The 16,311-nt window shown below is 40.9% G+C and overlaps 1 protein-coding gene across 1 annotated transcript; it reads right to left on the reverse strand.

The window, feature by feature from the left end:
- Positions 1–675: 675 nt before the first annotated feature.
- On the reverse strand, positions 676–5,956 carry Ppp1r3c (protein phosphatase 1 regulatory subunit 3C). Its single transcript, XM_070021184.1, has 2 exons — positions 5,884–5,956; positions 676–3,129 (listed from the first exon to the last, which is right to left on the reverse strand). The coding sequence occupies exons 1-2, from the start codon at positions 5,895–5,897 to the stop codon at positions 2,190–2,192; spliced, it is 954 nt and encodes a 317-aa protein (XP_069877285.1). The 5' UTR covers positions 5,898–5,956; the 3' UTR covers positions 676–2,189.
- Positions 5,957–16,311: the final 10,355 nt, after the last annotated feature.

Genomic DNA, 16,311 nt, shown 5'->3' on the forward strand with positions numbered 1-16,311 from the left:
AAATGGAAACTAATAAAAATAAATGTGTGTCAAATAAAATACATCTGTGGTCAGTTATACCTTGTAAATATAATTTACAACCAGTGATGCAGTGGATACTAGGATATAAAAGTTTATTCTTCTTAATTGGCCCTTAGCAGAACATTGATCATTGATTACTCCTTCATTTTAAGATATATTGTGCAGAAGCCCTTTCTTTGTCAGGTATAAACTGGAACAGTAACTATATATGGTTCATGAATCTGTTGTCCTTCACGTGATGCTTCTCCTTTAGTCCAAAATGATAGCCACTGCCCATGCCGGGGCCTTTCTGTAACTCCAAGCTTCCCTCCTCAGGAAAGTGCTGGAGCTCAAGAAGTAGGAGCAGCCACCTCCTCATCCCTAGCCATAGCCTCTCCTCCCCATTTTAAAGCTGAGGTGACTTCCAAGATAACCCTCACCCAGGAGAGAGCTGTTTAACTACAGATAAAGACAGTCCCAACAGATTAACTCCCTGCCCTTGGGCTCCAATTCCAGGGGTCAGGTGAAAGGACACTTGGTCGCCACGAGACTGTGGCCACATGAATACTTTTGTACTTCCTGGACCAAACTAACTCTGCTTGGTTGTTCCCAAATAGTTGAATGTCAGTTGATAATTTGATGAATTGTAGGTTGAAGGAAGAACACATTCTCAGGTCTTCTATCAAACACATTTATTCCTAAAGTGAGAAGCTCCTAAAGGATAGCTAAAAGAAACTGAAATATTTACAGTAGAAAAATCATGGACACTAGTAAAAGCTCAAATACAGTCATAGCTGAGTTACTCTAACACCACTTTTCCAGCATAGAAGAAATTAACTGCATTCTCTTAACATTTCTCAATAGACATGCACAAGGATGAATCAAACATTTCAGGACTCCAGTCCTCAAGATCTTCCTGAATGGATTTATGCACACATGAAAAGAATTCACACCCAAAAAAAGAATTCATATCCTTTCTTTAAATATAAAAAAAAAAGAGCAGCAGCATTTGACTTCAAAGGAAAGTAAAACAACACAAAACGGCAACAAAATAGACTGCTCCTTCTATGTGCAAGGTACTGGATTCTGGTATTGAGAATCTTAATGTCAGTCCTCACTTCAAACATAATATCAAAAAAGCATGACAGGAAGATGACTCACCTTCAATATGAAGGATGTGAGTTGTGTACACTGACAACAATCTTGAAGGTAGAACAGTACTTCAGGAACAATGCCAGTGAGTGGACCTTTGTGTAAGGTCAGAAACTCATGCATTATAAGATATTGGGTTAAACAACTACATTATTTTTGGTTTAATCAAGGCACTTGTAAAAAACCATCTTTGACATATGTGGATTCCTGTGTGCTGTTAGCCACTGGAAATGGCATGAATAGTTGGCTACAACATTCTATACCAAGAACCCAAGTACAATGCCTTGATCACAAAGTCATTTATAATATTAGGACTTCAAAGACAGATTCAGTTAAGCTTGCCCCAAATCGTGAGTTTTTTTTTTTTAAATAGACTATGATTAAACAGAAAGGCTTTACTTAAGGTCTTGAGTCTTCAAAATTATAGTTCATCTTTCCAAAACACTGTCCAATATCCTAAAAGTTTATTTGGCTTTTCTCCACAAGAATACATAGAATAGACCTCTTCCCTCTCTGAGTTATTTCTCCAGGAGAAATAATTGTAAACCCAACTTCAAAACACAAAAATAACCTTACAGTTTCACCAACAAAAATTAAATGTTCAGACCTCCACTCCTACTCTGACTCAAGCTTCAGAGCTATTTGCATACCCCTTTCACACACTCTTCCTCACACCATTAACACAGCTTTCCATCACCATCAACTGTCCTTCTTCAACTTTTTCTGGCCCAATGTGAAAGCTAGTAACCGAGAGGGAAGACAGGAAGGACACTGGAAAGAAAAAAAAAGATTACTTAAACAGTAATAGTTCTCAGGCAGTTACTTGATCATCTAGAACAAAATGATGAGTAGAATCATCTGTCTGGATACCAACACTAACTTCTCAAGTGGCTCCTATTTTTCTGTTGCCAGGCCCTGAAGGTTCAAACCTTAACCTTTCAGTAGAAAGTAGCAAAGGCTTTCTAATATTGAGCAATACAGATATAGAATTGCATGGGGACTACCACAGGTCAAGATCAGTCACTAGGTTGCTTAATTCATCGGTAAGAGGCCAAATTCTCCAATCTCCCCCAGCTCTGCCATTCTGGGAACAGTCCACTGGCCAACCTCGGACTGCCAAAGATGGTTGACTCCAGCTCAGTCTTGGGGGGCATCTGGTTGAATGCACAGTCCTGTGGTGCCATCTGTGTCTGCACCCCATCTGGTTTCCACTGTACATGAACAATTCTGTAATTCTGGCCTTTGTTGTTGTCCCAGAAGACTTGCCCATTAGCTTGATATGAAATGCAGAACTCAATTTTCTCCTCAATTGGGATGACAGAGGGTAAGTCAATGGCAAAGGAGAAGGTGTCGCTATCTGAGCTGCCGTACACATTCTTCATGTAGACACAGTCCACATCCGTATAGCTTTTCCACGAGTCAAACGTAATGCGGACCTGAACCTTCTTTTCAAAGCTCATGTTTTTCACTTTGATTGTCCCAGTCACTGTTCGTTCTTGCAAAGAGCAGTTCTCCAGACAGACAAGGTTCTTCTGAAAATGATTCCGGAAACTTAAGTAATCAGTTGAAGGCTGAGGAAAATCTAAAATCAGGGTTTTCTCCTCATGGAGTTTTAAACCAGAGGAGATATCATTAAGGTCTAAGAGATCAAACTGGAGGTCCCATGCAGGTTCTTCTGGAAGGTCAGAGAAAACATGGACTGCAGTGAGAGATAGGCCCTTGGAATCGGCAAATACAACCCGCTTCTTGGCTTGGTTGTGTGAGTGTTTCCATTCTTTCTGTGATTTGGCTTCCTGTTTGAGGTTGAGACATGATTTCAAAGGCTTCAATTTATTCACAAAATTTTTTCGTTGAAAGTCATTGTAAGGGCCCAAGAAACTCTTCAGAGGTGGCGAATGAGCCAGGCAAAACCTCATGGCCATATCCATTGGCATGACTGAACTCGTCAGAGGACGTGGGTCCAAAACCTGGATCATTCTGGATTGCAAAAAGGAAGGAGATTATGACCTAGATCTGAAATGCTCAGCCTGGTCCCAAATATATATTCCTATTTTTATACTCACTGAATTATGGCCAGTGCAGTAAGTAGCAGGGAGGTGCTATCCTATGTAGCATAAAAGTGTCAGGGGATCAGACCTGCATTCCATCCTGTGCCCACGGCTAGCGACTGGGTTGTGGCCTAACTGCTGAACTTGGAAGGGGTTCAGATTCCCCATCTGAGATGGTTGTATTTCATGATATCTATTACAATTCTAAGAGCAATTTGCTCTGTTCTATTCTTTTTGGGAGGATAGGGAGGAATTGGGATTCAAACTCAGGACCTCTCATTTGGAGTCTACCACTTGAGCCACACACCCCAGCCCTTTTTTGTTCAAGTTCTGTTTTTTTATAGGTTCACACATATAACAGAGCTGGCCTGTACTGTGATTCCTGCAGAGCTGGGCTAACAAATGCACACCACTCCACTCAGATTATTAGTTGAAATTGGGTCTCACTAACATTTTGCCCCAGCTGACTTCAAACTTCAACCGTCTATCTCTACCTCCAAAGTAAATGGAGGTGGCCTAAACCAAAGATTCTTAAACCTGATACTTGAGACCTAAAGCTATTAGAGAAGAACCTCTGGGGATAATTCCCATGAGGTGAATATATTCTTAAAGCTTCCCCAGAGAGTTTAGTGACCAGATAGCTTCTCCCAATACCATAGTTCCAAGCCCTCTGCTTACTGCTTTTTTGCTATTGAACTGATTACATTTCTCTAGATCAAGTGAAAGCCCAAAGCAGCAACCAGGAGTGAAAGACAAGGGAGTAGAAGTCAGAATTATCTTTGTATTCCATTTATTATGTTCTTCCTCATTGTTCAAACAACCAATGGAAACACAATCTAACAGCGTGTACACAAACTTTCCAGACACTATTTCATATAGAAAGACACATGTGGGGCTGGGAAGGTGGCTCAGTGGTAGAGTGATTGCCTTGCATGCATGAGGCTCTGGGTTTGATTCCTCAGCCCCACATAAGCAGAAAAGGCTGGAAGTGGTGCTATGGCTCAAGTGGTAGAGCACTAGTGTTGAGCTGAAGAGCTGAGGGAGAGTGGCCAGGCCTAGAGTTCAGGCCCCACGACCAACAAAATAAAAAGAAAGAAAGAAGGAAAGAAAGGAAGGAAGGAAGGAAGGAAGGAAGGAAGGAAGGAAGGAAGGAAGGAAGGAAGGAAGGGAGCGAGGAAGGAAAGAAGGAAAAACTGGGGCTGAAGGAATAGTTCAAGTGATAGAGTATCTGCCTGGCCAACTATAATTCCCTGAGTTCAAGCCCAACTACCATCCAAAACTGGTTGTCATTTGTTCACTATAATAACTATTTTACTATTTGAATGTTTTAAATATATACAATAAATTTTACCTTTTAAAAATCTAACTCCTGGAGAACTGAAATGGTTATTAAGTATTTATTAGACACATGAACTTACAAATAGTTTTAAAGCTTCATAGGAAATGTACTAAAAAGTAATCTATGAGTAACAATTACAGGGAATGCAATGAACTTTTTTTACCAGTCCCCAGACTTTTACTTGGGCCTGGGTACTGTCCCTAAGCTGCTTTTTGCTCAAGGCTAGCCCTCTACCAATCAAGCCACAGCGCCACGCCCAGCTTTTTTGAGTTGTATATAGGAGATGAGTCTCCAGAGTTTCCTGTCTGGTCTGGCTTCTAACCACCATCCTCAGATCTCTGCCTCTAGAATAGCTAGGATTACAGACATGAGCCACCAGCACCCACTGGCAATGACCATTTTTAAGAAAGACAGTAAGAGCTATATAAAATTTAAACCTATCTAAATCCACCTATGTTCAACTGTGTTAAACTAAAAATCACTATCAAGGAGAGTTTTTGGTTTTATTTTTGTTTTCTGGCCTGTGGGCCTAAATATAGGAAGCCCCCTCTCAGTCTTAAAGATAAAGAATCATTTCTCATTCTGGCTTTAATAATAACACTCTCCACAGCAGCTCTAAGCACATGGTGAGTAGTCCTTATCACCAAATGGATAATGAAGAACAGTTCATGGGATACTAGCTTCAGTATTTTTCTTGGAGCCTGCAACCTTGGGGCAAACAAATGAAATGAAAACTAATTTTTAGAAAAGTTATCTACTTGTTATGTCTGGAAGTGACTTCATTTAGTTTTATGGAAATGCTTTTTTTTTTTTTACATTTATAGAAAAGACAATTTTAGTACTCGATTCTTTCCCTGGCCAAGAGTTAAAAATATACTTTGCTCCAACTCTGAGGCTGAGTTTGCTACTGCAAACCATAGAGTGGGAGAGAAATGAATGCAGATCTCACTAGTAATTTTTGTTTCCCAAGCTAACCACGAATACCAGAGTGCTGTCAAACAGTAAGCTTCCCCCAAGTACTTGGGACAGTGTGCAGAGAACAGTGCGCCAAAGAGGGGATCCAAACTAAAGCTGACTCATGTGACGACCATTTCTGATATAGGATGCTGATTAGAAAACAAAAGGGGGGTGCAAGAAAAAAATTAAAATGCACACCAACAATTTGTGCATCCTCAAAGGCCTCCGCGGTGGCAGATTCGACTCGGCAGCCCCTCAACTGAACCTGCCCCCAGGGTCTTCACTTGCAGACGTGACGTGACAAAAATGCAACCTCCCCCCACCCCCGACTTCTCCGCAGCTGCCAGCTCCCCTCTATTCGTGGAGAGAGAGTTGCCCTGAACCTACCTGGTGCAGCTCATGAGGCTGGGAGGCAGCAGCGGACCGACAGAGCCGTCACCCTCACCCGGACCCACCACCTCTCCAGTAGACTGAGGGAGGCCCAGCCCCAGAGCGGATTTATCAACGTCCAACCACGTGAACAGATCCCTCCAGCCAATCGCCGGGCCGCGGGCCGGATGGCGCGACCAATCAGCGCTCAGCTGGAGCGCGAGCCTCCACCGGCGAACGTGTTCACCACGGATGTGCTGAGAGCTCCCCCGGGGAAGGGGACGCGGGGGACTCCGAAGCCAGCTGGACTGAGCCTTGTAACGCGAACCCGGAGCCAGGCGGCGTGCCGGCACGTAATGCACCGAGCGAGCCGGGAGCAGCCGCAGCCAGCTTCCCCGTCCCCACCCTCCCACCCCAAGCCACCCCGCCCCGCCCCGAGTGAGCGCCAGCTCCTCTGGGCCTGGGGCTTCCGCTGCTTAGAACTATGCGGGTCCGTGCACACGGGTAAGGTTTCAAGTGATTGTATTGCTCATGCGTGGTAGGTCCCCGCACCCTTAGGTCTGCACCATCAGAAACCGCCTGGCTGCTTCTTTGGTTACAAGGAATCCACAGAGTTCGCCGACGCCTCTGACAGGTGTGGTGCGGGAGTAGGTACGTCCCGGAAACCGAGCGGGAGCTAATGAGAAGACCCCGCAGACGATGCTGTGGCTCGCGCCTCTTATCCCGCCTCTCAGGAGGCTGAGATTCAAAGCCAGCTCGGGCACTGGGCTCACGCCTAGCTACTCGGCAGGCTGCGATCTGAGGATCTCACTTCGAAGCCAACCGAGGCCAAAAAAAAAAAAAAGGCCATGAGATTCTTATCTACAATAAACTGAAAAAGAAGCAGCCAGAAGTGGCTCTGTGGCTCAGATGGTGCAGTGCTAGCCTTGAGCAAAAGAAGCTCAGGGACAGTGCCCAGGCCTTGAGTTCAAACCCCAAGACCCGCAAAAAAAAAAAAAAAAAAAAAAAAAAAAAAAGTCTTACGCCAATTAACCACCAAAAAGCCTGGTATGGAGCTGTGGCTCAAGTGGTAAAGTGCCAGTGAAGAGAGGAAAAAGCTAAGGGACCGTGCCCAGGTCCTGAATTCAAGCCCCAGTAAAGGAAAGAAGAAGGAAGGGGAGGGGGGAACACTTTGAAGCCTGCACTGTGACTCAAGCCTATAACCAGAGCATTCAGAAGACAGGGGCATAAGTTCAAGACCAGCCTGGGCTACACACTATACCCTTTGTTAAAATAAATAAGTGAAATTAATTTTTTAATGAATGTCACTTTATATTTCAGTTTGTTCTTCAATTTTCTCCATGAAAGAGAAAAATAAAGTCAGAAATGATCTTTCTCACTCACTGGGTCGTCTGTTTGGTTCTGAAGTCCTCTGGCAGTGATGAAGAAATAAAAATATTAAAATATCCCACCGCTTCACTGAGGTTTCCTTATTTTGTTTAGCTTGAGGGATCTTTTTAGAGCTTCGGTTACAGCCATAAATTTGAATTTCTAAGTCACGTATAAATTATTTTTGTGAAATGCACCTTCTAGTCCTGTAGTACTTAGAGATCTACAGTCAAATAAAATTGGAGAAAAATCCCTATGTCTTAAAAAAATGAAACTTTTTTAAATGAAATTATTTAAGTGAAGAGAAAGAAACTCATGCTGAATATTACTAAAAAGATTGAGCTTTATTTTTTAAATGAAACATAAAATTGCTGGTAGGTTTTGTACCCTTTTAGCTCAGCCAAAAATAGCTAAAGAGCATAGTCTTTGGGTTTAACACTTTCTACCTGAATCTAAGCAGGTTATTTCCTCAATTTCCTGATGTGAAAAATGGAGGTCATATACTTGTTCTGAAGATTACATTTGCTTGTGCAAATGAGCAAACTCAGTCCAATATCCAATTCCATGTGCTCACCCCATGTTAATTCTCTTGGTCAGTACTTGGTTCTTCTGTCTCTCACCTCAGGAAACTCAGTACCTGAGCATATTGATAACAGCTATTGCTATGGGACCTTTACCATGCACCAAACATGTAGTCTAAGTGCTTCAGGTATACAATCTATTCTCATAACTCTCCTGGGTATCTTTTATCATTTATCTCATCATAGAGAAAGAGAAACTGAGACACAAGAGGCCTGCTCTAGACGTTGCAGGTAGACCTGGGATTAGAAACTGGCTGATGCCAAAGCAATAACCATTGTCTCATATTGCTTTCCTTTCAGTACTCCTCAACAATTACAACAGCCTAGGTGGAAGGTGCATTTCTGGCATTGAACTCTTTGGTAATGGAAGCATCTAAATTTAAAGTTCAGCTGCTGCTGCTAGGCACCAGTTGCTCACTCAGAAGACTGAGATCTGAGGATCACAGTTTGAGCCCAGGCAAGAAAGTCCTAGAGATTATCATCTCTAGTTAATCACCAAAAAACTGTAAGTGGGGCTGTGGCTCAAGTAGGAGAGTGCTAGGCAAAAGCAAAAACAAACAACCTCTGCCTGTCTAGAGTCCATTCATCTGCCTATAGCCACAAACTGTCTTAAAAAATAAACTACCAGCTACAGTAACAACATAACATAAAATAATAACTGCTGTTCAGGGTACTGGTGGCTCACATCTGTAATTCTAGCTACAAAGGAAGGTGAAATCTGAGGAGCACAATTTGAGACCAAGCAGGGCAAAAAAGTTCACTAGAGTCCATCTCCCAAATAACCAGCAAAAACAGAACAGGACTGTAGGTATAGCTCAACTGGTAGAATGATAGCTGAGCTAAAAGAGAAAAATAGGAGGGGAAGTGTTATCATCCCACCTATGGTAGAAAAATGTGCGTGCATAAAAAAAGAGAATACAACCAGGTGCCAGTGGTTCATGCCTCATAACTGTAATCCTAGCTACTGAGTCTCTAGACTCAGAAAAAGTCAGAAGTGGCTCTGTGGCTCAAGTGGTAGAGTGCTAGCCTTGAGCACAAAGAGGCTCAGGGACAGTGCCTAGGCCTTGAGTTCAAGCCCTACACAAAGCAGGGAGTGGGGGTGGGGGAGAGGAAGAGAAGGAGAGTGGAGAGAGAGAGAGAGAAAGAGAGAGAGAGAGAGAAAGAGAGAGGGAGGGAGGGAGGGAGGGAGGGAGGGGAAGGAGAAAGAGACTATTCTATACCAAAATGTTAATATTTATTTGTGGGGGGGAGGATAGAGATGGTACATAATAAAACTGTTTTTGTTGCTTGACTTCTCTGTAGCTTTTAATTTTTTTTTTTACCATGAGCATGAAAGACTTCTGTATTTAAGAAATCATTTTTTTGGTTAGGTGCATTTTCTTTTTTTTCTTTTTTATTTTTTTATTTTTTTTTTTTTTTTAGTTTTTTTTTTTGGTCCGGTTGTGGGGCCTGAACTCTGGGCCTGAGCACTGTCCCTCAGCTCTTCAGCTCAAGGCCAGTGCTCTACCACTTGAGCCACAGCGCCACTTCCGGCTTTTTTCTTTTTGCTTATGTGGTACTGAGGAATCGAACCCAGGGCCTCAGGCATGCAAGGCAAGCACTCTACCACTGAGCCACCTTCCCAGCCCCTTTTTCTTTTTTAATATATATTTTTATTGTAGATATACTGTACAGGGGCTGGGAAGGTGGCTCAGTGGTAGAGCACTTGCCTTGCATGCCAGAAGCCCTGGGTTTGATTCCTCAGCACCACATAAGCAAAAAGAAAAAAGCCGGAAGTGGCGCTGTGGCTCAAGTGGTAGAGTGCTAGCCTTGAGCTGAAGAGCTGAGGGACAGTACCCAGGCCCAGAGTTCAGGCCCCACAACCGGACCTAAAAAAAAAAAAAGATACTGTACAGAGGGATTACAGTTATATGAATAAGGTAATGAGTATATTTCCTATCAAGCATTGTTTCCCTCCCTTTGTTTTTCCCCATCATCCATTCCCTCCCCAACTCCCCAACTCCACCCCCCAAGTTCTAAAGTTCATTTTCAACATAATGTCTTGTACATCTATATGTGTGAGTGTGTGTGTTTGTGTGTGTGTGTGTGTGTGTGTGTGTGTGTGTGTGTGTGTGTGTATAAAATCACATTTTCTTGATCCATTCACCTACTGAGGGGCATCTGGATTGGTTTGATATCTTAGCTATTGTGAATAATGCTGTGATAAACATAGAGTGCTGGTAGCTTTAGTATGGCCTTGTTTATGATCGTTAGAGTAAATGCCCAAAAGTGGGTATAGGGGAACTCTATGTGTTGTCTTTTGAGGAACCTCCATACTGCTTTCCAAAGTGGTTGAACAAGTTTACACCCCCACCCAACAATTCAGCAGGGTTCCCTTTTGGGGAAAATCCCAGCATCTGATGTCATTAGATTTCTTGATTATAGTCATTCTAACTGGGGTGAAGTAGAATCTCAATGTTGTTTTGATTTGCATTTCTTTTATGGCTAGAGAAGTTGAGCATATCTTCATGTGTCTACTGGCCATTCTTATTTCCTCTTCAGAGAAGTCTTTCCTTAAGTCTATAGCCCACTTAGGAATGGGATGGTTTTTTTTCTTTAAGGATTTGTTTCTGGGCAGTTTAACTTTTTGAGTTCTAAGTATATTTTAGATATGAGGCCCTTGTTCGTTGTATGACTAATGAAGATCTTCTCCCAATCCGTGAGCTATTGATCTTGCTAGTTATGTCCTTTGCCATGCAGAAACTCTGCAGTTTAATGCAATCCCATTTGTCCAACCTTCATTTTTAAGTCGGGTGCCAGTGGCTCACACTTGTAATCCTAGCTTCTTAGGAAGCTAAGATCTGAGGATCACAGTTCAAAGCCAGCCTTGTCAGGAAAAGCCATGAAACACTCTTATCTCCAATAAGCTACCAGAAAACCAAAAGTGGAGCTGTGGGACAGCACTCAGGCCCAGAGTTCAAGCCCCATAACCAACAACAACAAAAAAATAATAATAATTTTTAAAGAGTTTAAAAACATCCAAATTCAGATAATATATATAAGCCTATATACCAATACTAAGAATGGTATTAGAAGCCTTCATATTACTTCTTCTATATAATATATATCCATAAAAATTTATTTATGGAAACTACAAACATAATTCCAAGACAGAACCAATACAGAGTATTTTACAGTATTTTAATATTTCCTTTTCACTCAAATCCACTTGGTCACACTTTCTACAAACAAATACACTGGATTAAAACAACAATCTTCTTAACACCAGCTTGAATGCCTGAGTATTTTGAGCACATAATGAAGCAGAGGCAATGAATTTTGCTTAAAACCTGATTTCCACTCAGAGCTTAACTTCACAAATGATCATCAAATGGCCTACCTACGTAGGTAAAATTATAAAGCTATTATAAAGAAAGTCTAGGGAATTTGTAAAGTTAATATAAAACAATAAGCATATGGATACACAGGTAATTGGTCCCCACTAGTAATATGTGGAAATAAGCTTTATTAAATAAGGAAGGCCTCAGACAAAGAAGAGTCATATGATCAAAATTAATGATTTGATTTTGATTCTATAACCTCTTACACCATTTACTCCCACTGTCCTGAGTTGTTTATATTCACTCTGCTTTCTCTCCTGCCCCCTGGTGTTGATTAATGCCATATAAGTCACTGTTTCAACTCCAAAAGGAAGACTGGAAAAACAATAAGAGGAGTCACCCTCAGTAAATCTCTCCTCTGGATGATCCAGGCCCTCTGCAGTCTCCTCTCTGGATTTTACTACCCTCTGTTATGGAATGAGAGAACTGGAATGGAACCAGTGTTTTCTAAGTTGGGAATTTTGCCAATAAACATGGGGTAGACTAAGAGTTCTGGGGAGTTTTATTACTATTCATGGACTTTCTCTAATTATGGTCTGGCATCATCCAAACATTATTTTGTCTTCTTCATCTTAATCATACAGCCATTTGAGGTTATAGAGCTATGCTGTGTTTTGAACATTGTTCCAAGGGTTACTAGGACTCATTACCATATCCCTTTCACTTTAAGAATGTTATAATCTTCGTTTCAGAAATCCAGCCTCATGAAATAGGCAGGGTACAAGGAGCTGCTGATTGTGTGGTTTACACAAGCAAGCCTCTTTCACTTTTGATTAAAACAGCAACAACACCCTGGTGGCTGTTTTCCAGGTCACCAACTCATTTTCTGCAATGTGGTCTTTCCTCAATGCCCCAGTCAAGGAAGTACAACTTTACAGTCATTAATATAAAAATGTCAGTACTTTCACCATGACTGGATGTAACTGGGAAGAGCCTCATAACTGATCTTCATCTCCCACAGTCAACATCAGTGAGATTGAAACATCTTCTTATAATTTTAAAAAAGGATAGATCTCTATTTTTCAAAAGTGTCAGTTCACATGCCTCGGTGAAGAATAAGCTATCTTTTGCATGATTTCTTTCTTGCATCTTTAGACATATTGGATAGAAACACTAATATTTGATGAAAGAGCATTTTTAAAGCATTTCAATAATGTTTACTTTGGCCTAGTCACTGTTTTACACACTTTACATGTAGTAACCCTGTGTTCTGTATAAAAATATTATAAGATAGACACCGTGGACTAACTTATCCAAGACAACCCAACTAGCAGGAAACAGAACCACATTTCAAAACCCTCTGGAATACAGGCTGTGAGTATGTAAGTTGATTTGAACAGGACACGTATCACACTGGTACCTAACAAGACGAAAGAGAAGCTCTAACGGGGGCTAAGGAGATTCAAAAAGAAAAGCTTCAACAAGTTACTGAGATTCGGGAAGGCCCACAAAATAGGTAAAACTCAGTTATGGTGCAGAATCATCTTTGCAGCATTAGAGAGAACAGAGTTTATGACTCAGCCATTGAGAGCAAAGGAAGTCACAATTGAAATGATGCCAGTGGCCCATCATTTTACTCCAGTGGGCAAGAGAAGACATGAAGGGGCTGGAGGAGAGCACCAGCCACTGATACTAAGTTCAAGTCCTGGACTGGGACAAAAAAAAAAAGAAGAAGAAATTAAAAGTGTTGATGGGTAGATTATCCCATGAGCCATTCAATTTGTACTGAAGATATTTTCAAGTATGATTTTCACTACCTCAGTTTTTTTGTTTATTTTTACCTCATGCTCCATCTCTCAAAATCTCTATAGGTGCAGAGAATAATCTAGGTACATATGTAAAAGCTAAAAGAAGGAGTTACAGAAAGTCAAGGAAACCACTTGAAACATATAAGATATCTAATAAGGTGAGGAAGAAGAAAAGAAATAAAAAGGCTCAAAAAAAAAAAAAAGATGAAGCCGGGCGATGGTGGCTCACGCCTGTAATTCTAGCTACTCAGGAGGCTGAGATCTGAGGATCGCGGTTCAAAGCCAGCCCGGGCAGGAGAGACCGTGAGACTCCTATCTCCAATAAACCACCAGAAAACCGGAAGTAGCACTGTGGCTCAAGTGGTAGAGCGCTTGCCTTGAGCTGAAGAGCTGAGGCCCCCAGGCCCAGAGTTCAAGCCCCACGGCCGACCAAAAAAAAAAAAAAAAAAAGATGACACATTTGGTCCCTCTTGATCAGCTGGGGAAAAAACTATGGAGAGGTAAAAAGTCATATCCTATCAGGCTGGCTTGGTGACAATGAGCTGTGGGAACTTCATATACATTTGCTATATGTGCCTCACAACTTTAGCAAAACTAGTGGTCTCCGGGGGCCAGGATGGCCAAAGAGAAGCAAGATATATTGGCTGACTACAGGAAGAACAATTTAGCTAGAGGGAAAGATTCCAGATTGTGAGGGAAAAAGGGCTGGAGGAAGGACCAAAGGAGAGAGAATCTATAGTATTACATTGGCCCTGTTGCCCAAGCTGGATTGCCATGGCTAGTCACTGATTCTATCTCACTGACACATTGTGAAGACACCCAATCAGCATAGCAAACTCCTGGTCTCAAGAGATACCTCCGAGGTAGCTGGGATACAGGCACACACTGCCACCCAGCTAACATTAAAATTTCTTAAATCTCCTGATTATCTTGAACAAAATTAGAGATTAAAAATGAAAAAGCAATGACTGAAATAACTGAATATATGGGGATCTTTCTCTCATATTGATGGTTACATTTCCAAGTTGCTACAATTTCTCCATTTTATTTTAATTTTTTTTTAATTTAACTTTATTGTCAAGGTGATATGCAGGGTCTCCAGTTTAATCATAAAAGTATAGAAAATAAACATGTAAATTGGAAAGTATCAATATGTGTAAATATAACAACAAAATTCCCTTCTGTATAACTCATGTAAGCTAATTTTAAAAATTAAGTGAGCAGTGAAACCCACTAGACACTATGTTGAACATGAACTATTCAACTTTAGGGGGAAGAAAGTTGGGAGAGGAAAAATAGAGAGAATGAGGGAGGAAATGACACTGTTCAAAAGGAAATGTACTCATTACCTGACTTGAATAACTGTAACCCCTCTGCATCTCCTTTACAATAAAATTTAAAAATTTTTTAAATTTTAAAAAATTACTTGAGCTAGGTACCAGTGGGTTATACCTATAATGCTAGCTACTCAAGAGGCTGAGATCTGAGAATCACAGTTTGAAGCCAACCCAGGTAGGAAAGTCCATGAGACTCTTTTCTCCAATTAACCACCAGAAAACAGGAAGTGGAGCTGTGGCTCAAAGTGGTAGAGCAGTATCTTTGAGTTAATTCATGCAAAACAACCGACCAAAAAAGAAAAAAAGAAAAGAAAGAAAGATAGAAATGAAAAAGGAAGAATTAAGAAGAAATAATTGAGACATGATTGAAGGACATTTTCAAAGCTTTTAATATGACTTTATGAGAGATAGGAGAAGGAGAGGGTTTTGCAGAGAAAGTGACAGAACTAGCCAACAGATATCAATGTTTATAGAAACTTCAATGAAAGGAAAATCAAGCTTGGTGTGATGGTATATACCTTATCTCAGGAATTAAGAGGCTGAGGCAGAAGGACTGTAAATTTGAGGCCAATCCAGACTACATTATCATATCTTGTCTTGAAAAAAAAACAACAGGGAAAGAAAAATCAGAATGAGAATATTGTAGAAAAAATAATAAGCAGGTAATAACTATATTAGCTCTACTAACTTAGAATGTATTATAGAGCTTTAAAAAATAAGCTAACATTTGTGTAGGATCTTTGTGAGACAAAGAGTCCATAAATAGAGCTAGTTACTATCAAAATATAATATGGGATACAGGTGGGTATTGCTAGTAAAGGGAGGGGAGAATGGCTTGCTCAACAGACAGGCATCTAACCAGCCATGAAGCAGGGGAATCTGAAGGATGTACATAGTAAATTGTTTTCACTTACCTTTGTGGAGAGGAACTAAGTGTTTTGATAACATGGCAACAAGTTCAAATAAAGCACCTAAAGACTGATGTCTTATTGCATTTGGGTTGATATAATAAAATAGCAGATTCCGGGTAAGGTATAAAGAAACAAGAATCATTTGCCTCAAGATTCTGATGGCTGTCAAGAACATGGCATGAACATGTAGTAAGAGGCCACACAGTGGAGGGTGTTGTATGATGCAAGTACAAACAAGAGGAAGCAAGAAATTGGAGAGGGTCAAGGGATCTCTTTTAAAACAAACTGCTCTTAGCCCACTTCCAGAAAACCGCAGTAAATCCTTCAGGAGGTCCTGAGCGCCTTCCACTGGACCTAAACTCTTACAGGTCCCACCACCCTCCGTGTATTTTGGCAGACATTTTGGCAGACATGTATCCCAACCTGGCAGACATTTTGGCAGACATGTATCCCAACCATGGTAAGAGAATTTTGAAAGAGAATTAGCTGGCCTGGTTTAATCTACTCAGGGTACTATAATTTTGATGACTTGGAGAGTTTCCATTTTAATTCCAGTCTTAGGAAGTGATGAGAAAAATTCACTTAGTAAGAGAGAACAAACATAATGTATGGTCTTAAATTCTCTTCTTCTCTATCTGCAGTTCCTCTCCTCTAAGAAGCTAGAGAAAACCTCATGACTCATTAGATTTGTCCATGCTAGATGAGCCGGATGTCCTATATACATTGTCATTGCTATTTTTGGATGGACATCTACATCTCTAGTGTAGTCCCATTCTTTACTAAATCTTCATGTCCTCTGTCTGCCTATATCTAACCAGACCACTAGGTTCATATTGTCTAGATGTAGGCTTTATGGTCCATAATCTGACTTCTGCAATTAGCTATGAACTTTGGCTATGTGGCAGAGAGAGTCAAAGCATCTTTGGAAGAAAGAATCCAAACTAAACACAGATCCCCCATTTATAAAGTATTAACATTTACTTTACAAGTGACAAAATTAACCTTCTCCTCTCCTATACCCTACATATATGCAAACACATCAGGTCACTCTAACTTTGGACAAAACCATTAACAATTACTTGCTCCAAAAGATATTCAGAGCTCTTCATTCTTTTCTTTTA

The sequence above is a fragment of the Dipodomys merriami genome, unplaced genomic scaffold (assembly GCF_024711535.1).
Source record: "Dipodomys merriami isolate MVZ:Mamm:240054 unplaced genomic scaffold, mDipMer1.0.p SCAF_14, whole genome shotgun sequence".
Lineage (NCBI taxonomy): Eukaryota > Metazoa > Chordata > Mammalia > Rodentia > Heteromyidae > Dipodomys > Dipodomys merriami.